This window comes from Mustela putorius, unplaced genomic scaffold (assembly GCF_011764305.1).
Source record: "Mustela putorius furo isolate JIRA1106 unplaced genomic scaffold, ASM1176430v1.1 tig00000095_pilon_pilon_pilon, whole genome shotgun sequence".
Taxonomy (NCBI): Eukaryota; Metazoa; Chordata; class Mammalia; order Carnivora; family Mustelidae; genus Mustela; species Mustela putorius.
Window position 1 is genome coordinate 27,200,134 of NW_025421280.1, and position 25,695 is coordinate 27,225,828.

General features: G+C 58.7%; 2 protein-coding genes across 3 annotated transcripts; both read left to right on the forward strand.

The window, feature by feature from the left end:
* The first annotated feature begins 3,019 nt into the window (after positions 1 to 3,019).
* JUND (JunD proto-oncogene, AP-1 transcription factor subunit) lies at positions 3,020 to 4,940 on the forward strand. Its single transcript, XM_004761175.3, has one exon. The coding sequence runs from the start codon at positions 3,173 to 3,175 to the stop codon at positions 4,214 to 4,216; it is 1,044 nt and encodes a 347-aa protein (XP_004761232.3). The 5' UTR covers positions 3,020 to 3,172; the 3' UTR covers positions 4,217 to 4,940.
* A 3,772-nt stretch (positions 4,941 to 8,712) lies between these two features.
* Positions 8,713 to 25,258, forward strand: IQCN (IQ motif containing N). 2 transcript variants are annotated; one of them, XM_004760951.3, is made up of 4 exons: positions 8,719 to 9,518; positions 11,599 to 11,731; positions 12,664 to 16,346; positions 24,237 to 25,258. In XM_004760951.3, exons 2-4 carry the CDS (start codon positions 11,719 to 11,721, stop codon positions 25,164 to 25,166), a joined length of 4,626 nt encoding a protein of 1,541 aa, XP_004761008.2. In that variant the 5' UTR covers positions 8,719 to 9,518; positions 11,599 to 11,718; the 3' UTR covers positions 25,167 to 25,258. The 2 variants fall into 2 exon arrangements, with proteins under 2 accessions (XP_044937502.1, XP_004761008.2); XM_045081567.1 differs by having other exon boundaries at positions 8,713 to 9,518; positions 12,664 to 25,258.
* The last annotated feature ends 437 nt before the right edge of the window (positions 25,259 to 25,695 follow it).

A 25,695-nucleotide genomic window follows, 5' to 3' on the forward strand; every position in this document is an offset into this window, starting at 1 on the left:
TCTAAAACATACCCCCCAGTCCACAGATGGGGCACCATTCTCCTTGAAATTGTGTTTGAAGGTTCCTCCTTCAGAGCCTGTGCTGGGAAGGTGAGGGTCTTTGTGTCATTCCCATGTGTCCCCATCACTTGGCTCACAGTAGGAGCTCAGATAGTGTATACAGAATGAATGAATGAATGAATGAATGGGAGTTATCCCTAATTCACTGTGTATGATTGGTTGGTGGATCTAGCTAGGCTCCCCTTGACCTGCCTGACTAGGTAGGGACAGGGTTGGTCCAAATGGAAGAGCAGGTCTAAGGTGTCCCAGAGCACTCCGTGGCTAGGAGGAAGGAGAAGGTAGGGAAAATTATTGGGTCAGAGGGAACAGCAAGTACATAGCAGTAGAGACTGAAGAAGCCAGGCCTTGAAAAGTAGCGCTGGCAGAGTCTGTCCAGGGCCACTCCTCATACGAAGGGGCCAAGGCAGGTCCTCTCTATCCAGCCTCAAGAACCTTCCCGTCCCCCATCTGGGGTAGACAAAGATGGTGGACAGGCTTAGCCAGATGGTAGGGGGTCACTTAGGGGATTCCTTGGGCGTCAGGTTAGGGAAGGCTTCTTGGAGGACAAGATATTGGGTTTTGAAGCATGAGTAGGAATTTGCCTGGAGGGTAAGGAAGGGCACTTCAGCTAAGGGAACTCCAGACCAAACAACCATACACAATTAAGGTTGGCTTAAAAATAATAATAATATTAATAGGGGCGCCTGGGTGGCTCAGTGGGTTAAGCCTCTGCCTTTGGCTCAGGTTATGATCCCAGGGTCCTAGGATCAAGTCCCACATTGGGCTCTCTGCTCAGCAGGCAGCCTGTTTCCCCTCTCTCTACACCTGCCTCTCTGCCTACTTGTAAACTTTGTCAAATAAAGTCTTTAAAAAAATAATAATGGAAAATACTTATAGAAAACATGGAGTTCTTACTATTTTTTCAAATCCAATGCAAATCACAATACTCCAGGCACCTGGCTGGGTTCGTCAGTAGAGCATGCACTCTCTCGAATCTCAGGGTCCCCAGGTCCAGCCCCAGGATGGGGGTAGAGTTTACTTACTGAAAAAAAAAAAAAAAATCACAAGACTCCATGAGGTGGGTGAGATTATTCACTCCCATTTTCATGAGGAGGAAAACTTGAGTCAGAGAGACCTTGGACTCCTGGTGCCTCCATTTCCCAAGGCTTGTTTGCTGGTCAGTCTTTCAGCTCAGGCAGGTTCTGCCCATTGTTTACCAGACCATTCACCCACTTGTCAGGGTTAAGGCCCAAGGTCAGGGTGGAGGCTCCCTAGGCCACCCACTCACGTCCTGCCTTGGGGAGAAGCATGGCCCCATTTCCTCCAATCTAGCCCCATTGCATAGGCCTAGAGAGGGGGGTCTCAGAGCAGAGTTAGCAACAGGATGGAGGCTGGATCCCCTCTCATCAGGGGTCCCTTTGCTCAGGCTGGGACCTGAGAGGTCAGGTCTGGAGGACACAGAGACCACAGCAACCAGACCAGGCAGCATTCTCCTTTAACACTGAGCCAGGTGCTCTACCAGATGTTGGAGACCCAGCAGGTTCAGGATAGACAAGGTCCTTGCCCTCCGGGAACTTTTGGTCACCCTGTCATTCTGAACTGCTTCCAAGGCTCTAATGGAAATAAGGTGAGTGGGAGGGGCCTCTCCAAGGATACAAGTTTGCCTTGGGGAAGGGAGCCTCACACAGAGGGCATAGCATATGCAAAGGGCCTGAGGCATCATGGGCTGAGAGGCCAAGGCTCAGAGAAGCTGAAAGGCTAGAAGAGGTCTGTGGAAGAAGGGTCCTTAGCCTCTACCATCTGGCTGAGAAATTGTCTCTATCCTGAGTGTGGTGGGAGGCAGGGAGGGGCTGTGTGAAGGAGCTGTCAGCCAGACCCAGGTGTCCCGAGAATTCCTAGGGAGTGTTGGACAGGTTGTTACCTCCCTCCTCCCTCATATTCCATCTCCAGCCAGCCTTTAGGGAGGCCCACTGAGCGCTGACTATAACCTAACAGTATTAAATAGTTAACAATTACCAGCTGGGATTCCGGCCTTAACAACAGGGAAGGGGAGGGACGCTAAGGAGGAAACTGGGGCGGCCGGTAGTCAACCACCCTCACCTCAAGACCCACAGCAGGCCCTGTCAGATGCAGAGTAAAAAATACAGGTGGCCGCCCAGGAGCAGGAGGCCAGAGTTCTACCAGGTGAAAGAGAGATCTGGCCGGGTCGCACCTTGCTGAGCCTCGGTTTCCTGCCTGTAAAGTCAGGAAGTCGGACTCGGTACTTTTATACTCCTCAGTGAGAAGTATCAGGCTCAAAGCGTTTCCAGCAACGTCTGGCAGCTCTCCTTTTCCCTCCCTCGTCTTTCTGGGGCAAACACATCACCGCAGATTTAGGGGTGAGGGTGAGACAGAGGTAGATCTGACCAAAACGCCCAGGAAGCCACCAGGATAAGCCCCCTCGGGCCTTCTGCCGCCAGCCCGTACCGAGCCAGGATGGAGGAACTCTAAGGAAGGCACTTGTAGGCGTAGTGGAGCGGGAGGTGCCTTGGAGTTATTTATCCATCTAGGCCCCATCCCCCGCCGGTCCCCGGAGGCCGGCACCGCCCCCGCCCCCGCCCCCGCCCAGCCGGGGCCCCACGCGCGGATACGGGGCGGGGCTTGGGGGCCGGCAGGCGTCTGGTGGCCGGGCTCATCACGCCACCCGGGACGTGCCTTGGCGGGAGGCAGCACTGGGGGCATTGGTCGTACATCGCGCTCCCGGGGCGGGGTAACCGGGTTCGGCGTGGGACCCGCCCCCATGACGTCAACCCACAAGGCAGCGCGCTGTTGTGCGGTTTACCGCGCGTCACCCGGGCAACGGCAGCCAGGGGAGGGCGGTCGCGGCTTAGCCCCGCCCCACCATGCAAATGAGCGACGTCACCTACGCCCAATGGCGAGCGGGGGCAGTGAGCTCATCGCGCTGGGCCGAGGCTATAAGAGGGCGCGCGAAGTGCGCGGCGCAGGAGCCGCCGCCAGTGGAGGGCCGGGCGCAGCGGCCTCGGCCGGGGCGGGCGCAGGGCCGAGCGGACGGGGGGGCGCAGGCCCCCCGGGCGGCCGCGGCCACTCCCCCCTCCCCCCCCACCCCAGGCCGGCGCGGCGGGGGAGGCGGAGGATGGAAACACCCTTCTACGGCGATGAGGCGCTGAGCGGCCTGGGCGGCGGCGTCAGTAGCAGTGGCGGCGGTGGTAGCTTCGCGTCCCCGGGTCGCCTGTTCCCCGGGGCGCCCCCGACGGCGGCGACCGGCAGCATGATGAAGAAAGACGCGCTGACGCTGAGCCTGAGTGAGCAGGTGGCGGCGGCGCTCAAGCCCACGGCCGCGCCGCCCCCGGCCCCCCTGCGCACCGACGGCGCCCCAGGCACGGCGCCCCCCGACGGCCTGCTCGCGTCACCCGACCTGGGGCTGCTCAAGCTCGCCTCGCCCGAGCTCGAGCGCCTCATCATCCAGTCCAACGGGCTGGTCACCACCACGCCGACGAGCACTCAGTTCCTCTACCCCAAGGTGGCGGCCAGCGAGGAGCAGGAGTTTGCCGAGGGCTTCGTCAAGGCCCTGGAGGACTTGCACAAGCAGAACCAGCTGGGCACGGGCGCGGCCTCCGCTGCTGCGGCCGCCGGGGGACCCTCGAGCACGGCTGCGGGCACCGCGCCTCCTGGCGAACTGGCCCCGGCGGCAGCCACGCCCGAGGCGCCCGTCTACGCGAACCTGAGCAGCTACGCGGGCGGCACCGGCGGTTCGGGGGGTGCTGCGACGGTCGCCTTTACCGCCGAGCCTGTACCCTTCCCTCCACCGCCTCCCCCAGGCGCGCTGGGGCCGCCCCGCCTGACCGCGCTCAAGGATGAGCCGCAGACGGTGCCCGACGTGCCAAGCTTCGGCGAGAGCCCGCCGTTGTCGCCCATCGACATGGACACGCAGGAGCGCATTAAGGCGGAGCGCAAGCGGCTGCGCAACCGCATCGCTGCCTCTAAGTGCCGCAAGCGCAAGCTGGAGCGCATCTCGCGCCTCGAGGAGAAAGTGAAGACGCTCAAGAGCCAGAACACGGAGCTGGCGTCCACAGCGAGTTTGCTGCGGGAGCAGGTGGCGCAGCTCAAGCAGAAGGTCCTCAGCCACGTCAACAGCGGCTGCCAGCTGCTGCCCCAGCACCAGGTGTCCGCGTACTGAGCCCGCGCGCGGGGCGCATGCGCGGCCCCCCTCCCGGGGAGGCGGGCTCGAGTAGGGGGTGGACGTGGGCGCCCCGGACTCGAAGAGGGCGCGGCCCCGGGGACTCCCCCCTCCCCACACCCCGAGGGTGCCAGGATTCCGAGAGGGCGCGGTCCCTGAGGACCCCCCGAGGGTGCTCAGGACTCGAAGAGGGCGCCTCGGACTCGACAAGCTGGACCCCCTGCTCCTGGGGGCAAGCGCATGACCCCCCCCCCCGCCCTTGGCGCTGCCTCTGTTCCCCGAGCGCGGCCACCCAGTGTTGCACAAACCCGCGCGCCCCGGCAGCCCCTTTGTACACACCACCGCAGAAGGGGGCTCCGAGGGGGCGCAGCCTCAAACCCTGCCTTTCCTTTTACTTTTTTTTTTTTTTTTTTTTTGCCTTTGGAAGAGAGAAGAACAGAGTGTTCGATTCTGCCCTATTTATGTTTCTACTTGGGAACAAACGTTGGTTGTGTGTGTGTGTTTTTTCTTGTGTTGGTTTTTTAAAGAAATGGGAAGAAGAAAAAAAAAAAACAAACCACCTCCCTTCCCTTTCCTCGCTCTTGCTCACCCCCCCTTCCGTCCTTCCGACATCCCTCCTCCCGCCCTTTTTGTTCTGTTGTTTTGTTTTGCTACGAGTCCACATTCCTGTTTGTAATCCTTGGTTCGCCCGGTTTTCTGTTTTCAGTAAAGTCTCGTTACGCCAGCTCGGCTCTCTGCCTCCTTCTTCCCCCGCCGGGGCCTGATGGGCTGGGCAGGGCCTGGCTCACACGCTCCCCTCCCCCCTCCCTTGCCTCCTTTCCCCTCCTCCTTCTGCCTGTGCTCGGAGGAGGAGAGCGGGAGTACGGGAGGGGCCCCGAACATCTGGCGCTCAACGAGCGCCATCTAGGTGCTCCCGGGCTTGGGGCCCACCGGTGTCCAGGTTAGGTGAGGGATACTACGATCTCCAACCAGCATTTGGAACTAGCGAGCCCACGCGTGTCCCCTTTAGGACAGATGGATTACAAGATGGAAAGAGCACAGCCCAGCCCCAGGCGGGTAGGAAAAGGCAGTAACTTGAACCTCTGGGCATCACTTACCCTGTCTAAAATGGGCAGAACAGTTGTAAGCTTGCTCCGGAAAGTTGGAGGATTAACAGTTTGTTCCAGAGCCGCGCTTGGCCTGTAGTTGGTGCTCAGCGTAAGCTTCTATTATTGTCGGGCGGATGGGGGTTGCTGAGTCTCAGGGCCAGAGGAACGTGGCGCAGGTGGGGTCGGACTGGAGCAGGCTTCCTGCAGGTGGGGTCGGACTGGAGCAGGCTTCCTCCAGTAGGGGTGGTGTAGCTACGCTCCGTGGTACTTCCCTAGGCATTCACTCGGAATCAGGATTTCCCAAGTACTCCCAGAAGACCTCTCCCTTCCCAACATCCTAGTATCCCATTTTGAGGAAACTCCTGTTCAGAGAGGTTGAGTGATGAGAGGTCACAGAGCCTGAAATTTTTAGGAGTTTGCAGGAATATCTGGACCTTGGGCTGTTCACCTCCAGAGCCTTGACCTCTGGGCTGCCTTCATCCCCTGCCTACCCTGACCCTTGCAGTTTTGTGGGCAAAAGACCCCAGGCCTTGGGTCTCTGTCTCACGTGGTGCCAGGAGGGACCTAAGCATCAGTGGTCAAGGACATGGGGCAAGTCGATCTGGTGCGCATGTGTTGAGCATCAGCTGTATACCCAGCCCTGTTAAGGAAGGCAGGTGAATTGTGCCTGTATACCCAGCCCTGTTAAGGCAGGTGAATTGTGCCTGTTTTACAGATGGGGGCACAGGTGCAAAGAAGGAACATGCCCACCGACCCTCTTGCCATTGAAAGGGTGGGGCCTCGCCATCTACCTGTTTCCTCTTCTTCCTGATCACCCTGGCTGCCTATTTTTCAAGGCTTCGAGAGCTGCTTTGGGGTTTGGTTTTTGACAGCATGACCTCACCTTGCACCGCCCTCACACTGGGAGGGACCCAGCCCCGCCAAAGCTGAGGTGAGGGTGTCTTGACACAGGAGACCCTGAACCAGGCTTTGGGACCACAGCTTCACTCTTTAGAAGCCTGAGTCTCAGCTTGGGTGCCAATTTGCCCCTGTGTAACCTCAACCCAGCCCTCTCCCCTCTCCCCCCTCTACCTCCTATGCTATGAAATGGGTAAGTTCATGTCCAGGTAACAGCAGCTCCCACAACAGTTTGGTGAATGAGTAATAATGATACTGAAGGGCTCTCCGTGCACCCCCAACCTACAGAGAAGGGGAGAGGCCCAGGAGGTCGGAAGATCTGCATCAGGCCCCCCAAACCGTTTTATTCATAATCCTGATGCCAACTGTGTTGTGGGGGGGCGATTTCCCCACAGTCACCGGTTCTGAATTCTAGACATCACCCAGGTGTCCTATAATTCAGTTCTGACACTACCTGGAGTTTGCACAGACCCTACAGGCGGGGGGTTCTTAGTCCCACAACACCACCCCCACTTCAATGCCATTTGGAAGTCTCTGGTTGCCACCTGGATTTTGGGACAGTAAGCCCTAAACCAAGGATTTCCTCACCCCCCCACGCCAGTCTTGATAATTTAGAACCGCTCACAGAAACTAGGAAAGTGTTTTATTTACTATTATTGGTTTATTTATTTACTTTCAAGATTTAATTAATTTATTTATTTGAGACAGGGAAAGAGAGCATGAGTGGTGGGAAGGGGCAGAGAGAGAGGGAGTAGTAGTCTGCCCGCTGAGCAGAGAGCCCGATGGGGATCTGAGCTGAAGGCAGACGCTTAACCAACTGAGCCACCCAGGTGCCCATATTACTGGCTTATAAAGGCTACAACTCAGGTACAGTTAGGTGGAGGAGACATAGAGGGAGGGCAAGGTACAGTGGAAGGGGCACTGGACTTCCATGCCCCGTGTGGGTGGGCCACGCTCCCAGTCTGTCCATGTTTTCATTAACTGAGAAGCTCTCCGACCCTAGCTGGTTTCATTCCATAGGTGTGATTGGTTAACTCACTGGCCTTTGGTGATTGGTTCAATCTCCAGTCCCTCTTCTCACTCAGGTGGTCTGGGAGGTGTGGCTGAAACCTCCAACCCTCTAATGCCTCTGTCTTTCTGGGGACCAGCCCCTATCCTGAAGCTATCTGCTGGTCCCCAGCCACCACTCATAAGTATAGAAAAGATATTTACCAGGACGCCTGGGTGGCTCAGTTGGTTAGGCATCCAGCTGGGTTTCGGCTCAGGTCATGATCTCAGGGCTGGGAGATGGAACCCCACACTGGGCTCTGGACTCAGAGTTTGCTTGGGAGTCTCTCTCCCTCTCCCCCTGTCCCTCCCACTTGTGCTAACTCTCACACGCGCTTCCTCTCAAATAAATCAATCTTCAGAAAGAAAGAAAGAAAAAAAGACCAGGAGACTTGGGTCTAAGTGGAGGCCCTATGTTTTCACTAGCATGTGACATGGGGCTTTTTGGAAACCACAGATATGACTCCCTACTTGAAACCTTTATGGAAAAAAGTCCTTGGGTGCATCTGGCCCTGGAAAGATCATTGTCGCTCCAGGCACCTCCCTACCCAAACTCTCCTTCCTTCCCCTTTGGCCTCAGGGACTTTGCATGGCTACAACCCTGATAACACTTCTTCTCTCAACTACCCAGCTGATCTTCCTTCAAACTCAGGTGCTTTTGCCCTCCTGGTCCCCAGTAACCCCCCGGGCTGGGTCTTATTGAGTTCCAGTAGTACCCTGTGGTTCCACCATTATTGCCCTGACCCACTCTGGATTTGTGTTTAGCTCAAGGAGGGCATGGATGGGAGCTGTCCTGGTCGTTGCTGAAACCAAGGACATAAGTTCTGTCCAACTGTCATGTCTCTGATTTTGCCCAGAGCTACAGCCACAGCATGGAGAAGATGGGATCTCTGCCCCGTGAGGCTGGGTGTCTCTGCTTGCCGGCCTCTTGCTCTGGTGCCACCCAGTGGCTCCCCAGGGAAGCGAGGCTAAGGCTGCGGGCCAGGTGGTGTGGCTTTGGCAGGACCCTGCTGAACTGAGGCCAAGAAGTGTGTCAGCTCCATCCTGGCCAGCAGTGATTCACCTCAGGCATCAGCCCAGCCCCAGGTGGTGGATGGGAATGGTGGCTTCACTTTCCCCTTAAGGACTGTGGCTCAGAGTTGATACCTACTGTTGCCAGGCCCATATCGGGATCCCAAGGGACTTTGGGCCCAGCCCTACCCTAAGGAGCCCCCATCCTCAGGGCCAGACACAGATACCCGCCTGGACTTCTAGGATGCGAATCAGAGTACAAACTATGCGTCTTTTTCTCTGGACCCTCTCGTGGCTCTGCCAGTGCCTTCTTAACAAAACCCACACTTTGTTTTTTTTTTTTTTTTAGATTTTTATTTAGAAAACACAGCAGGGGGAGTGGCAGGCAGAGGGAGAGGGAGAAGCAGGCTCACCGTGCAGGGGGCCCGATGCGGGGCTCGATCCCAGGACTGTGGCTGGGATCATGACCTGAGCCCAAGGCAGGTGCTTAATGACAGAGCCACCCAGGAGCCACAAAACCCAAGCTCTTGGGACCTCTCTGAGGTCCCACCGATTCAGTACTCTGCCTCCTGGCCCTCTTGTCCCTTGCCTCCAACCACACCAGCCTCCACATTCCCTAATCGTGCCCAACTTCCTCTCACCTTGGGCCCTTTGCCCGTGCTGTGTCCTCCACCCGGGATGTCCCTCCCCTAGCTCTCCTATGATTCTCCTTCTCCTCCTATGGAACCCAGCCCATCTACCCCTTCTTTGATTCCTGCCTAGCCATTTCACACCCCCAAATTATTTGAGTTGTGTGTGTCCCCAGGCCCAGATAAGGTCCCACTACCAAGTTAGGTGTTCAGAGACACCCAGCAGGTTCGGTCGGCAGAGCACATGACTCTGCATTACGCAGCTGTAAGTTCGAGTCCCACGTTGAGCGGAGAGATTACTTAAAAGAAAAATCTTAAAAAAAAAGACAAAAACAAAAAGTGAGGTGTTCAACAAATACCTTGAGACACATGTAGGGGAAGAATTTGGGGCCCCCTCTCTGCTCAGAGCCCTAATTTTCCATTCAGGACAGGCAGGTAGTAGGAAGCAACTGCCATGACTGTCAGCGCTGATCTAGGCCCTGCCCCCCATGTTGGGTCAGCCTTCTAGAACCCCCTTCCCCCAGGAGCTGATAGGGATTGGCTGGAACTTGGCTGTGAGTCACAAAGCCATTGTGGCACCAGGGCCCCAAGGCTGGCCATTCGGGCTGGTGGGTTCAGCTTCAGGGGCAGGTGAGTGGGGCTGGTGGAGGGTTTGGTGGGGGGGTACATGGAGACTGGGTTGTTCTCCTCTGGCCCCCAGCATCCTCAGAGCCTTTTTGGGACCTCCAGGCCACTTCAAGAAGTGGGTCAGCTTCTCAGCCCCTCAGAGCAGGGGCATTTGGGGATCCCCAAAACCTGATGGTGTGTTTGTCCATCTGGGATCCCAGCCTGGGGAGCCGAGGATGTTTCCTTGGGAGGCTGGGAAAGTGGTCTTAGCTTGTGTGACAAGGAAACTGAGACTCAGAGGGCTTTACTCAAAATTGCCAAGCCAGCCACTTGGCTTACATGTCTGGGGGCCCCTATTCCTTTTTCCTGTCCCCTGTAATCACATTCCTCTCACTCTGCTGTCTGTCTGTTCGCTCATTCTGGTTGAGTTCGTTTAAAGGGCTGAATCGGGGTGCCTGGGTGGCTCAGTGGGTTAAAGCCTGGGTCTTCGGCTCAGGTCATGATCCCAGGGTCCTGGGATCGAGCCCCACATGGGGCTCTCTGCTCAGCAGGGAGCCTGCTTCCTTTCCTCTCTCTCTGCCTTTCTCTCTGCCTACCTGTGATCACTGTCTGTCAAATAAATAAAATCTTAAAAAAAAATAAAGGGCTGAATCATGTGGTTGGTGAAACCGCAGAGTCTGGGATAGGCCACTTCAGATCCTGAAGCTGTTCTCTCTAAGATCTGAAGCTCGGATGGTACTCATCCAGCCAGACATCCATCCACCTGTCCACTCATCCATCTATCCATCCGTATGTCCATCCGTCCACTCATCCATTCACCCATGCATCTACCAATAAACATCTATTGAACATCTATTGTGTGTACTGTTCTAGGCACTGGAGATTCAACAGCAAACAAAAGAGACGGACATCCCTACCCATGTCCTACCATAGTTCAATGGGGGAGACAAATCAGAAATAACTTAAAGAAATAGGGGCATCTGGGTGGCTCAGAGGGTTAAAGCCTCTTCCTTCAGCTCAGGTGATGATCCCAGGGCTCTGGGATCAAGTCCCGCATTAGCCTCTCTGCTCAGTGAGGAACCTGCTTTTCTCCTCTCTCTCTGCCTGCTGCTCTGCCTACTTGTGATCTCTGTCAAATAAATAAAATCTTAAAAAAAGTAAGAAATATGATATGTGGCTTCTCTGGGCCTCAGGTTCCTCCTCTGTGAAATGGGGACAATGACTGCCTACCTCCAGGAGAACCAGCCTCAGGCCCACTTGCTGTTACGATTCAGTTCACACTGATGCTTGTTCTGAATGAGCCCAGCCCATTTGGGATTTGGGGTGAAGATGAGGCAGGGCAGGACATTCAGGCCATCACGTAGGTGAAGCTAGAACACTTATCGTGAAAGGAGGCAGCACATGGGTCTTTGAAAGCAAATCTATTTTGATCATCTTTGTCTTGAAGTGTTTAGTCTATTAGCACGTCAGTCACTGATGTGGTTGAATTTAGATCTTCCGTCAGTGGGCATTTGGATGGTTTCTGGTTTGGGGTGAGTACCAACACTTGTACCTCTTGAATGTAAATATCAGGGTGGAATTAACAAGCTGTCTCTAAGATAGTGACAATTTCCCCAGGTGGCCATGATGTGTCCACTTTTCAATTTTAGCCATTTTTGTGGATCTGGACACCATTTCTTTTTCTTTTTCTTTTTTTTTTTTTTTTAAAGCTCAGTGGCTTTAACCCACTGAGCCACCCAGGCGCCCCTGTACACCATTTCTAATGGCTGGATAGTACACCACTGTATGAATGTTCTGTTTAATTTAAACCACTGTGCATTTGAGTTGTTTTCAGTTTTAACTCTTCATGAACAGTACCGTGATGAACATCTTTGAACATCCTCTAAACTTTAAGCACTTACAACGGGTCCCCTAGCAATCACCTTTTTGGTTATTTCTAGTTGTTTTGCTTTTACGTACAAAAGAACACAAGTGTAAACTTCTTTGTACACTCACCTTGGTGGACTTAAAAGTTTTTAGTTTCTGTTTTGAGATGTTAGGGTTTTTTTTGTCCTTGTTTTTGTTTCTGTCTTAACATCTCTTCTCCCGTTGGTCTTGACGACAGAGCCAGCCAAGGGCAGTGTTGCTGCATGTTGCATAGGATGAAGGGCTGAATGAAGGCTGCATCCTCTTGCAAGCTGGCCTCTGAGATTGTACCTTCTCCTCCTGCTCCTCCTCCAACTCTATGGCCCTCCAAGGTATGAAGATGTCTGGGAAAGGAATCGGCTGTTTCAGCCAGAAAGAGGGTTGGGGTAGGGGTGGGGCTTCTGCCCAACAAGCATGTTATGCTCCAGGTGACGTATCAGGGCTGTTTGGCAGTATCCCAGTTCCCCCTGAACCGAGGTGCTTCTAGAAACCACAGTCACTCCCTCGTTCTTCTACCCATCCATCTGCCAGTGATGTACCCGTCGTCAGTCCTCCCCCATCCATGCACAGATCATCCAGCACACGTCAGTCATGCACAGATCATCCAGCACACGTCAATCATTCACTGATCTCTACACCAATTCCTTCAGCTCTCTCCATTCACATACTCCTTTATCGACTCAGATCTCATCCTACTTAGTCTTCCACACAGCCCTTTACCCATCTTTCCAACCCATCTAGCATTCCTTTAGCCAGATTTATCCATTCACTATCTAGTCATTCATCCTTCTATCCACCCAGCTCGGCCACACGTTTATGAAGTTAGCCGCCCACCCAGCACGCACCTGTTCCCAGCCCAGAACCAGGACCTATGACTGAGCTGGGGACAAGGAAATGACTCAGACCTGGTTCCTGCCCTCTAGGAGATCACAGTAAATGGGGAGAGGCACTCACTCACACACAAATAGGAAATTTCCCAAATAGTGCGATCAGTGCTATAGTCACCAAGGAAATTCAAAAAGAAGGCGGTTGGCCATTCAGCTGAGAAGGCGCACTATTGCCAGCATCAAAGTGGCCACAGGATCAAGAGGGAGACATAGGTGCCGAAGGCCACTGGGACAGGTGGCTGGGAGAGGGCAGGGCCTGTAAAGGTGAGGAGGAAGATTGTGAGGCGTCAGGAACGAGGAGTGCTTGCTCCAGCCAGGACCCCTCTCGTCTGTACGATCCCCCTCTTTGTCCCCCTCTATGCCACCCCTGCAAACAGAGCTGACTCGCCCAGAAACCAAGACAATGCAGGAAGCAGCACAGCTACCGTCGTCAACCGATGGGCAGAACGTCTACCAGCCCCAGTCTGTCTCCAGTCTCCAAGACAAAGCAGGGACACTGAGTCCGCAGCTTCAGCATGAGCCAGTTGAGTCCAGGGAGACCCTTCTGCAACAGCATGACAAGGATGTGACGGTACCTCGTCACATCCCACGTCTGCGGGCTGTGGTTGAGAGCCAGGCCTTCAAGAATGTGCTGGTGGACGAGATGGACATGATGCTGTCCCGGGCGGCCACCCTCATCCAAGCCAACTGGAGGGGCTACCGGCTCCGGCAGAAGCTCATCTCCCAGATGAAGGCAGCAAAGGCCATCCAGGAGGCCTGGCGACGCTTCAACACCAGGCGACTCCTCCATTCTGGCAAGACCGTGGAAAAGAAAGTGAGTGTGGATGAGGGCGACATCCCTTACCACGCCCCCCAGCAGGTGCGGTTCCAGCCTCCAGGAGAGGTCAAGCCTCCCGTGGCCCAGCCGGTCATGGTGAGCAAGGAGACCCAGTTCCCTTCCTCCGACAACCTGGACACCTGCACCCACCAGCTGGCCCTGCTCCAGGCCCAGGGTGGTCCCCAGCCTGGCATGCAGGCACCTGGCTCCACTGGGGGACCCAGCGTCACCTTCCTGCCCCACCAGACCATTGCCATCAGACTGCCATGTCCGGTGAATCTAGACGCAAAGTGCCACCCGTGCCTGATGACGAGAACTGTCAGAAATGCTTGCCTTGTCCATGTAGAAGGGGACATGGTGAAGACCAAGCAAGTAACCACCAGAGCCAACAAGGCAGGAGCCCCGGGGCCGCCCCCATGTGGGAGGTATGCCCAGGCAGTTCACGGGTCCCTCAAGAACCAGACCCAGGGCCACGTGGAGACAGAGGTCCTCAAAGTCCCACCCCAGACAGGCCCAGCCCTTGTGATAAATAAGACCGCGCCCCAGATGTATCCGGTGACCACGATGACCAAGACCCCGCCCCAGCCATGCGCGGCGCCCATGGTGACAATAGCCAAGACCCCACCCCAGGTATACCCAGCGGCCCGGATGACCAAAACCCCAACCCAGATGAACCCAGCGGCTGCCATGACCAAGACCCCACCCCACCCGTATCCTGCTGTTGCGATGCCCAAAAGCCCACTCCAGTCGTGCCTGGCGGCCATGATGAGCAAGACCCTGCCGCCGCCGTGTTCTGTGCCCACAGTAACGATAACCAAGGCCCCACCCCAGACTTACCCGGTGGCCCCAATGGCCAAGAGCCCACCCCAGACGTGCCCGGTGGCTCCGATAGCCAAGGCTTCACCCCAGACATCCCAGCCAGCCACCATGATCAAGACCCCACTTCAGTCTGGCCTGGGGGGCATGGCGAACAAGACCCCAACCCAGCCATGCCCAGTAGCCCCGATGTCCAAGACCCCCACCCAGATGCGACCCACAGCCTCAATGACCAATGCTTCACCCCAGACACGACCAGCAGCCATGATGGCCAAGATCTCACCACAGATATGCCTTTTGGCCTCTATGATCAAGCCCCAAACCCAGACACGGCCCATGGCCACCATGGGTAAGGCTCCACCCCAGACGTGCCCAGTGCCCACCATGGCCAAGACTCCGGCCCAGATGCGCCCGGCAGCCCCGATGACCAAGACCCCACTGCAGACATGTCCAGCCACTGCCATGGCCAAGACTCCATCTCAGATGCTCCCGGGGACCTCCGTGACCAAGACCCCTCCCCAGACGCGTCTGGCAGCCATGGTCACCAAAACCCCAGCCCAATTTCGCTCCATGGCCGCCATCCTCAAGACCCTGTGCCTGCCACCTTCAGCAGCTGGAAATCTGAAGTCTTCTCCTCCGGCAACTGTGGCATCTGGGATTCCCAACGCCTCATCCCGCACGTGTCTGAACGGACCAAAGGCCAAGGCTATGGTGAACGCCAAGCAGACCGCCGGGATGGTCCGGGTCTCTTCTCACTCCTACCTGGCTGAGGGAAAGGTCAAATACTTTAACGCACCACATCTGGGGGCTGGGACCCCAAAGGCTCCAGCCAGGCCTCCTTTGGAAGCTGAAAGAATGAAGGCCTTTTCCCAGAAGCAGGTGAAAATGGAAACAGTGTCCAGTTCCAATGTGGCCATCGAAATGTCCCAGGCATCCCCCTGGGTGAAAACGGCCGAGGACAGGAACAAGTCCCTGTTACAGACATGCCCGAGGGCAGACGTGGTGAAGGTTCAGTCCCAGGTGTACGTGCCCATGGAAACGGCCGTGGTCCTGCCCCGGGCACAGCTGGCCCCATGTCCGACCAAGGTCCCACCCCAGACACATCTGGAGACCTGTCTGGCCAAAGGGCTGCCCCAGGAGCAGCTGGCCACCTGTAGGACCACAGCCTCGTCCCAGGGGCAGCTGCTGGCCGAACTGACAGCAGCTCTGCCCCAGGCACACCCGGGCACGTGTCTGTCCAAGACCCTGTCCCAGGCCCATCCGTCCACCAAGCTGACCCCAACTCAGGCTCAGGCGCACCCGGGCACGTGTCTGTCCAAGGCCCTGTCCCAGGCCCATTCGCCCGCCAAGCTAACCAAGACCCCGTCCTTTGCACATCTGGGCACGTGTCTGACCAAGGTGCAGTCCCGGGCGCATCTGGCCAGCAGAGTGATAAAGGTCCAGTCCAAAGCACATCTGTCCACCGAGCTGACCAAGGCGCAGTCCCAGGCCCAGCTGGTCACAGAAACAGCCAAGTGCCTCTACACAGCCCAGCACTCGGCTGAACTCAGCGGCAAGACCCAGTCGCAGCCACTCCTGGCCGGGTTCAAGGTCTCCACTCAGCCCTGCAAGCACACTGGTGCCCTTGGCAATCTGCCCCGAGCCAAGCCAGAGGACAGACTGACCCAGATCCAGCCCCACAGCTATGTGCAGGGCAAAGGCACCCAGGGCCCAAGCCAAGGGCCCTGCGAGACCAAGAGCATGCTGGTGCCTCTGGCGGCCTCTGCTGGACACCCCACCTGTAACGTTGAATCCTGGGGTGACAGTGGGGCTACCCGGGCCCAGTCACCGATGCCTGGCCCAGCCACACCCTGTCCAGAAGAGCTGGCTGCCTCCCAGCTCGCCTCCCTGTGTGCCGAGCTGGCCGCTGAGCTGGGATCCCAGGAGGACCTCCGCACCCTATTGACCAAAGCCCTCTCCCAGGGGCAAGTGAGGGCAGCCCTGAACCAGGCCCTGTCCAAGAAAGCCCTGGGCTCCACAATGGCCAAGGCCCTGCCCCAGGGCAAGCTGGGAACGGCGCTGATGAAAGTGCTCTCCTGGGGCGAGCTGGGCCTTGCGTTGTCCCGCACCCTCTCCCCTGGTGAGCTGCGGGCAGAACTCACCAAGGCCAAGCAGGGTAAGCTGGCGGATGTGCTCAGCAAGGCCCTGACAGAGGAGGAGTGGGCCGCTCTGAGCCAGGCCCTGTGTCAGGGGGAGCTGGGTGCTGTCCTCAGCCAGTCTTTGTCTCAGGCAGCCCTGAGGACTGGCGTCGTCCTCCCCAAGGCCGCCTCGAAAACAGCAGGAAGCAGGATGTCTGTGATTCCGGCCCCCGTGGAGGTGGACTGCAGGGGGAACCCAGCGGCCGCATGGGGGTCCGCCGTAGGCCCCGTGAGACCACAGCCCAGCAAGGTCAGGGTTCCCCAGGACGGGGCCTGGGAGGGCTTCTTCACAGGCTGGCCTGCTGGCTTCTTGGAAGAGATGGGGGATGGGGCCATGCTCGGGGGGTCACCCTGCTCGCCGGTGGTCTCTGTGGGTGCCTCCTTGGCCAGTAGAGTGATCTCTGCCATTCATCAGCATCCCCTGATCGCTGCCCTGGACCCCAGCAGGGGCGGCGGCTCAGACCTACATCTGAACCCTGCGGTCAGTGAGGAAAACGTACGCCTGCCCCCAAGGGCCAGTGAATTAGCATCAGATCTCAACCCCGTGGAGAGTGACAAGGGCCCCAGCTTACCTAAGCCACCCCACCTGCAGCCGCCCTCCAGTCTGTGGCAGCCGCTTATTGCCAATGGTGTGGGCCCAAGCACCAGCCAGCAGTCGGTGGTGGCTGGGGGCACAGCCCCGAGCTCCCATAGTCCACATGCGGTCAGCAGGGTGGCCCCGCGTCTGTGGGTGTCGTCAGGGGAGGGCCGGGCGGCCTCGGGTGCGTGCGTTGGGGCGGCGGGTAGGGGGAGCACTGCACACTCCCACCAGTGCGCCGCTGCCTATGGGGGATCTGTTTGTTGGTGTCAGTACCCCGGGGTCAACAAGGTGCCCTCCAGCATGTACCGAGCTTCAACCAAAGCTCGACGACAGCCATCTGTGCTCCAAGAGGAGACCATGCAGAAAACTCAGTCCCCAAATCACAAACGGGCCTCCGTAGACACTAGGGAGAGGATCAACAAGGCCACCCCGGGTGTACTGAGGGGTGCCAGTGGGAGCAAAGTGTCCCTAAGCCAACCCCAGACTCTCAAGACCGGTGACACAACCCTGGGTCTCTTGCCTAATTCCATGGCTCCTGGTCATCGCTGGGCACTCAAGACTCAGGTGGAGGCCGGCATGTTCCCAGCCTCCCCAGGGAGCAGGTCGGCACGCACCCTTTCCCGCACAGCCATCCCCAGGCAGGAGAGGACTCGAACCCTGGGTACCAGTGCCGGGGTGCGCTGTGCTCCGGAGCAAGGGACTGGCCATATACTCAATGAAGTGGCCAGTTTGGCCCAGAGTCCCGACAATGACATGGCTGGAAGCCTCTCCCAGGGCTCCACAGACTATGGCCCAAATGTGAGTAATTCCCAGAGTTCGTTGCCTAGCGGCAGCTCACCCAGCCCCTCCACTATGTCTGTGGCCAGTCTGACGGCCGGGGACCTGGTGGAGGAGGAGTCCTGGGAGGCCAGCTTCGACACCGTCCTCTCTGGTGAGGCTGTGGGGAGTCCCCAGCGGCCTAGAGGCAGGGAAAAAACCAAGAGAGGAGCCCGGGGACATAGGTCTCCAAACCCCTACCCCCAGCCCTCTGCAGGCTCAGAGCTGATACCCATTCTGCACCATAGTTCAGTGTCTGGCCGCATGACCTTGAGTGTCCACTGGGGCTCAGATGATCAGGAGGAGAGGGATGAGTCCTCAGGCCAAAGCTCCATGGGTCTGACAGAAACATTGCCCCAGAAATCCTACAGGATGGGACTGACCAAAAGTTTGTCCTTGGATAATGTGGTCCCCACCATGTATCAGCAGCCATCTGCGGCCTCCAGGCTGACCTCAAGCCTATCCCAGCCACTGGTAGTCAGTAAGGTGGCCCCAAACCCAGGCCAGCCATCTGTGGTCAGTAAGGTCACCACCAGCCCATCTGAATTATCGATGGCTAGTAAGGTCATCCCCAGCCTAACTGAGCCATCTGTGTGTAGTACAGTGAATCTCGGCCTGGACCAGAAATCCTGGACTAGTCAGATGAACCCCAGCCTCGCCCAGCCATATATGACCGGTGGGGTAGCCACAAACCTAGTCCAGCCATCTGTGACCGGTGAGGTAGCTCCCAGCCTAGCCCAGCCATCAGGGACCCATGGGTTAGCCCCCAACCTAGCCCAGACATCTATGACCAGTGCTTTAGCCCCCAGCCTAACCCAGCCACCTGTGACTGGTAGGGTAGCTCCCAGTCTAGCCCAGGCCTCTGTGACCAGTGGGGTGGCTCCCAGCCTAGCATGGGGATCTGTGACTGGTGGGGTGGCCCCCAGCCTAGCCCAGGCATCTATGACTGATGGGGTGGCCCCTAGCCTAGCCCGGCCATCTGTGACCAGTGGGGTAGCCTCCAGCCTAGCCCAGGCATCTCTGACTGGTGTGGTGGCCCCCAGCCTAGCACGAGCATCGGTGACCAGTGGGGTGACCCCCAGCCTAGCACGGGCATCTGTGACAGGTGGGGTAGCCCCCAGCCTAGCCCAGGCATCCATGACCAGTGGGGTGGCCCCTAGCCTAGCCAGGCCATCTGTGACAGGTGGGGTGGCCCCCAGCTTAGCCCAGGCATCCATGACCAGTGGGGTGGCCCCCAGCCTAGCCCGGCCATCTGTGACAGGTGGGGTGGCCCCCAGCCTACCCCAGGCATCTATGACTGGTGTGGTGGCCCCTAGTCTAGCCCGGCTATCTGTGACCAGTGGGGTGGCCCCCAGCATAGCACGGGCATCTATGACCAGTGGGGTGGCCTCCAACCTGGCCCAGGCATCTGTGAGCGGTGGGGTGGCCCCTAGCCTAGCCCGGCTATCAGTGACCAGTGGGGTGGCCCCCAGCCTAGCCCAGCCACCTGTGACCAGTGTGGTGGCCCCCAGCCTAGATCAGGTATCTATGACCAGTGGGGTGGTCCCCAGCCTAGCACGGGTATCTGTGACCAGTGGAGTTGCCCCCAGCCTAGCCTGGCCATCTGTAACAGGTGGGGTGGCCCCAAGTCTAGCCCAGGCATCTATGACCGGTGGGATCTCCCCCAGCCTAGCCCAGGCATCTATGACCGGTGGGGTGGCCCCCAGCCGAGCCCAGACATCTATGACCGGTGGGGTGGATCCCAGCCTAGCCCGGCCATCAGTGACCATTGTGGTGTCCCCCAGCCTAGCCCAGGCATCTATGACCGGTGGGGTGTCCCCCAGCCTAGCCCAGACATCTATGACCGGTAGGGTGGCCCCTAGCCGAGCCCAGACATCTATGACCGGTGGGGTGGTTCCCAGCCTAGCCCGGCCATCAGTGACCAGTGTGGTGTCCCCCAGCCTAGCCCAAGCATCTGTGACCGGTGGGGTGTCCCCCAACCTAGCCCAGGCATCTGTGACCGGTGGGGTGTCCCCCAGCCTAGCCCAGGCATCTATGACCGGTGGGGTGGCCCCAAGTCTAGCCCAGGCATCTATGACCGGTGGGGTGTCCCCCAGCCTAGCCCAGGCATCTATGACCGGTAGGGTGGCCCCTAGCCGAGCCCAGACATCTATGACCGGTGGGGTGGTTCCCAGCCTAGCCCGGCCATCAGTGACCAGTGTGGTGTCCCCCAGCCTAGCCCAAGCATCTGTGACTGGTGAGGTGGCCCCCAGCCTAGCCCAGGCGTCTATGACCGGTGGGGTGTCCCCCAGCCTAGCCCAGGCATCTGTGACTGGTAGGGTGTCCCCCAGCCTAGCCCAGGCATCTATGACCGGTGGGGTGGCCCCCAGCCTAGCCCAGGCATCTATGACTGGTGGGGTGTCCCCCAGCCTGGCTCGGACATCTGTGACCATTGGGGTGGCCCCCAGCCTAGCCCAGGCATCTATGACCAGTGGGGTGTCCCCCAGCCTAGCCCAGGTGTCTGTGACCGGTGGGGTGGCCCCCAGCCTAGCCCAGGCATCTATGACCGGTAGGGTGTCCCCCAGCCTAGCCCAGGTGTCTGTGACCGGTGGGGTGGTTCCCAGCCTAGCCCGGCCATCAGTGACCAGTGTGGTGTCCCCCAACCTAGCCCAGGCATCTATGACCGGTGGGGTGTCCCCCAGCCTAGCCCAGGCATCTGTGACCCGTGGGGTGTCCCCCAACCTAGTCCAGGCATCTATGACCGGTGGGGTGGCCCCCAGCCTAGCCCAGGCGTCTATGACCGGTGGGGTGTCCCCCAGCCTACCCCAGGCATCTGTGACTGGTAGGGTGTCCCCCAGCCTAGCCCAGGCATCTATGACCGGTGGGGTGGCCCCCAGCCTAGCCCAGGCATCTATGACTGGTGGGGTGTCCCCCAGCCTGGCTCGGACATCTGTGACCATTGGGGTGGCCCCCAGCCTAGCCCAGGCATCTATGACCAGTGGGGTGTCCCCCAGCCTAGCCCAGGCATCTATGACCGGTGGAGTGGCTCCCAGCTTGGCTCAGACATCTGTGACCGGTGGGGTGGCCCCTAGCCTAGCCCAGGCATCTGTGACCGGTGGGGTGGTTCCCAGCCTAGCCCGGTCATCGGTGACCAGTAGGGTGTCCCCCAGCCTAGCCCAGGCATCTATGACCCATGGGGTAGTCCCCAGCCTAGTCCAGACATCTATGACCGGTGGGCTGGCCCCTCGCTTAGCCCGGCCATCAGTGACCAATGTGGTGTCCCCCAGCCTAGCCCAGGCATCTATGACTGGTGGGGTGTCCCCCAGCCTGGCTCGGACATCTGTGACCAGTGGGGTAGTTCCCAGCCTAGCCCGGTCATTGGTGACCAGTGGGGTGGCCCCCAGCCTAACCCAGGCATCTGTGACCGGTAGGGTGTCCCCCAGCCTAGCCCAGGCATCTGTGATCGGTGGGGTGGCCCCCAGACTTGCCCAGCCATCCGTGTCCAGTGGGGTAACACCCAGCCTAGCTAAGCCATGTGTGGCCGATGCGATGACCCCCAGCTTAACTAAGCCATCTATGACTGATGGGGATGGTCCCACTATAGCGCAGCCATCAGTGACTGGTGGGGTGACCCCCAGCCTAGCCCAAGCACCAGTGGCCTGTGTAGTGGCCCCCAGCCTACACCAGCCATCAGTGACCAGTGGAGAGGCTCCCAGCCTAGGCCAGTCATCAGTGGCCTGTGTGGTGGCTCCCAGCCTAGCCCCACCATCAGGGCCTTCTGTGGTGGTCTCTAGCCTAGGCCCGCCACCTATGACCAGTGGGGTGGCCCCGAGCCTAGCCCAGTCCTTTGTGGCCAATCGGGGGCCCCTCAGCCTCTTCCAGCCATCGGTAATTGCTGGTACCAATTGTGCAGCTGGTCAATCAGGTTGGGCCCCTAAGGTGGGTTCAAATCTACCCTCAAGGGTGAGTGCAGTGGCCCCCATTCTGGGTCATCCGTCATTGGTCACTGAAGTCCCTTTGAGTTCATCATATTCTTATGCTGCTAGCAGCACGAGCCGAGACCTGAGCCAGTCACCTGTGGCCACCAGCATGGCCCCCTGTCAGGATCCCGTAATGGTTGATGGGGTAGCCCCGAACCCCCAGGCCCATGAGTTCAGCCAGGTGTCGCTAACGTTTCATCAGCCACTCGGAGTCAGCAGGGGGCACCCAAGCATCACTGAACATTCTGCTCTCCCTCTCTCAGCCCCAAATCTCTTCCAGGCATCTGGGGCTAGTGGCGAGGACTCTTGTCTAGACCAGGGAACCAATCCATGTCCTGGGTCTCTGTTCCCGGGTGTGCCTACAGGCATCGGTCTGGGCACTATGGCTGCTGGCATGTTCCCAAATATGTCTCGAGGGACCCTGGCTGCTGGTATGTTCCTGAGTATGTCTCCAGGGTCTCTGTCTCCGGGCACGACAGGGAGTGTGTGCCAGAGAAGTGTGGCGACTGGTATGGGCCCAAACCAGTTTCAGGAGGCCCGTGGCGTGGATCCCCGTGCATCTCTGGCCTCTGGGGCAGGTGCCCCTTTGATTCATGAGCAAGCCTCAGAGGTGGGCCCTGGTTTCTCTCGGGCTTCAGTGCCCAACAGACTGGGTACGAGTCCAATCAAGTTTTCTCAGGCCGACGCAGGCCCTAGCATGTCTCAGGTCAATGTTGATCTTCCAATATCTTTGAACCAGCAGCATCCTTCTGTGGCCACAATCGTGGCACCCGGTTATGAACAAGCAAAAGATTTCAATCAGGAGCCCGTAGTGGACACAGCTAGTGGCCTGGTACCAGGTTCTGTACCCAGTAGGATGACCACAGCCATGGCCCCAGGTACCGTGGCCAGTGGTACGGCCCCCAGCCTTGCCCCAGGGTCTGTGATCCGGGGCGTGGGCCAGAGCCTGCCTCCGGGGTCTGTGATCAATGGTGTGCCTCCCCACCTTCCGCCTGGTTTTGTGGTCAGTGGTGTGCCTCAGAACCTTCCCGAAGGGTCTGTGATCTATGGTATCAGCCACAGCCTTCCCCCAGGATCTGTGATCAGCGGCATGGGCCAGGGTCTTCCTCCAGATCCCGTGGCCAGTGCTGTGGCCCAGAACTTTCCTCCAGTTTCTGTGGCTAGTGGGATGCCCCCTAGTCTGATTGCAACATCTGGGGCTGGAGGGAAGGGACAAAGCTTTGTAAGACCCTCATTTAGTTTGACTGTTCCAAACCTGATCTCGGGTTCAGCGGCGGGTGGCATGGTCCCAGGTGTATCTGCCAGGCCTGTGACCTCTAGTGTGGTTCCAGCCATAGATTCTGGGGAACTGAATCAGGGCCTGATTCTGGAGTCCACGGATAATGTAGCTGGCCTGCCATCCACAGTGGGAAATGTGGCCCAGAGCCTTCCCCAGGGGTCCATGTTGATCGGGATCACTCCCCGTCCTTACCATGGAGCCCCGGCTAGGGAAGGGTCTACAGCCCCCTTCCAGGGATCCCATGTCACTGGCCTGGCTCAGCTGCATCCCCAGGCCTTGGAAGCTAGCAGCATAACCAGGAGAGTACACCGGGCGCCCACGGTTCTACAAAGGGCCACCCAGTTGAGCCACGCTCTTGAGATGATGTCATTTGAGACCACAGATGACCAGGTCATGAGGAAGCCAGACAACCTGAGCCAGGCTGTGTCCCGGGCGTCCGTATCCAGTGCGGAGTCCATGGTCCTTGATGCAACTCCATGGATGCCCCAGAATCCCCCGTCAGCTGACGTCAGCCACAGCCACAGCCATAGCCAGCAATTCTTTCCCGATGTCCAAAGGCCGTTGTTGGAGATGGTTCCCAGCCAGACCAAGTCTCTGACCAGTGGCATGGCTCCTGTCCCGCCCCAGTCCCTGAGTTTTGCCAAGCCCTCGATGGCTGGGAACACCACCCCAACTCTGCTGCCGAGGTCAGCTACCAGCTGGGGGGTTCCCAGTTCCCACTTTGTGACTGCTAGCACAGCTTCCAGTGTGCACAGGGAGTCTGTCAAGGCTGTTGGGGCCCCCTTGGCTCGACGGGCATCGGTGGCTCACATTGTGCCCCAGAGTCCCTCGGTGACTCACGTGGTGCCTCAGGGCCATCCCCACAAGATGGGGGCTTCTCCCGTAGCCTCAGCATCCCCCAAGCTGGCCCAAAGCCGTTCTAGGACCTTCAGTGTTCACCCAGGGTCTGTAGTGGGGGTGGGGACCCCAACCACTTCCCAGAAGTCCGGGACCACCTACAAGGCCTCTCAGGTGCTGTATCCACCCACGGCTGGTGGGGTGGGATCTGATGGCTTCCAGGTAGACGCGGTCCCCAGGGCCCACAAGAAGCCAGCACCTGAGGACCTGGCTCAGAGCAGCCACAAATCTCTTGGCTCCAGAAAATCCTATAGGTCAGTGCATGATTATCTTGTCTCAGACATGCTAGACAGTAATGTTGCCAGGGTGGTGCCCTTGTACGACGTGCAGGAGCAGGTCCCCAGGTCCTCTCAGGAGAGTCCCGGGCACGCTGAGAGCACCCCACCAGCCGTTACACCCATCATCCGCACCATGGATATGGCCCCCAATGTGGCTGCCCCTAGGCTGCACCCGGGGTTTCGGAGGGTGTCTCTGGGCTATGAGTCTTCACCTGACGGTTCCCGGAGGCCCCTTTTTACCCCGGAGTCAACGCCGGGCTCCTGGGATTTCCAGAGCGCTGTGGTTCCCTCAGGCTTTCGGAGGGTGTCCCTGACTCCCACTGTACTCCAGGGCCCTGTGGACGCTGGCATAGCTGGTGGCCAAGCGTGGAACTCTGCCGCCGTCCCCAGTGGAGCGGCTGGGCCCACGACCAGCACCGTGGCCCCTGACAGCGCATGGGATCTGGCCAGGGCTTCAGAACCCTGGGACACCGTGGGCAGAGAGGCAGCAGTGGACTCCAAACAGTCGGGGGAACAGGTGGCGTCGCTGCAGGCTGTGGAGAAGGTCGTCACCCGTGCCGTGGTCACCATCCAGGCATGCGCCCGCGGCTACCTCGTGCGCCGAACCATCAGGGTGTGGCACCAGTGGGCTGTCATCATCCAGGCCGCCTGGCGCGGCTACCGTGTGCGGCGGGACTTGGCCCGGCTCTCTCAAGCGGCCACCACCATCCAGGCCACATGGCGAGGCTTCCGCGCCCGCCAGATAGAGACCCAGCAGCAGTTGGTCCCTGGTGTATGGACCAAGGCGGATGACAGGACCAAGTCCACATCAGACCACCGCTGTTTCCAGTCCTGCCAGCCGCGCGTCTGTCCCTTCTGCCAGTCCCTGAGCCCCAGCCTGGGGAGCCCGCCCAGCGTGGTGATGCTTGTGGGCTCCAGCCCCCGCACCTGCCACATGTGCGGCCACACCCTGCCCACTCGGGTGGTGCACGGCATGGGTCGGGGCTCCAGGGTCCAGGCCAGCATGCCAGGGGGCTGTGACTCCCCGATGGCCTCCCAGAGCTCCCAACAGTCCCATCTCCAGAATAAGGCAGCCACGACCATCCAGTCAGCCTGGAGGGGCTTTGCCGAGCGCCGCCAGCTGAGGCAGCAGCAGATGGCCGCGAAGATGCTTCAGGCCAACTGGCGCGGCCACCACACCCGGGTCGGTCTCACTCCAGATGCACTTTTGGGAGCAGCAGCGTGGGACAACCCAGAGGACATGCAGTGGCCAGGCGTCTAGGACATTGGCTAACTGGTGGGCGGCAGGGGGACGCCCAGGGAGGGGCAGTGTGGCTCTCTGGGTCTAACGAATAAAACCCTCCACAGCCTGGATCTTGGTCCAACTGTGCTCATGGAGATGTCTTGGGCCTGGTTTGGGGAGCGTGGGGTGGAATTTGGGAGGGTCTGGAACAGCCTGGATGGGAGCCTCCAACCAGGCACTTGATACATGGGGTCTGTGGCTGGGATGGGGACCCTAAGCCCTTTTCCGGAGGTCAGGGCCGAACATGGGACCCCACCTAGGTTGCTGTGTCTATCCACCGCTAGTAGGGTTCTGTCAGTTCCAGATGGAAGTTGTCCCCAGCACATTCCAGAAGCCAGTGTCTGGGGACCTGGCCTGGAATGGCTACCATGAGTTCGTTGGCTCTGGAAAATCCTACAGGTGCATGTCTTGTTCAGGAAATGCTAGGGGGTCCCAGCCACTTCCTCATTTGGGAGGTGTACCCTGCCTTTCTCACCGCCCACCACCCCGCTCCGATCTAGGGGAGATC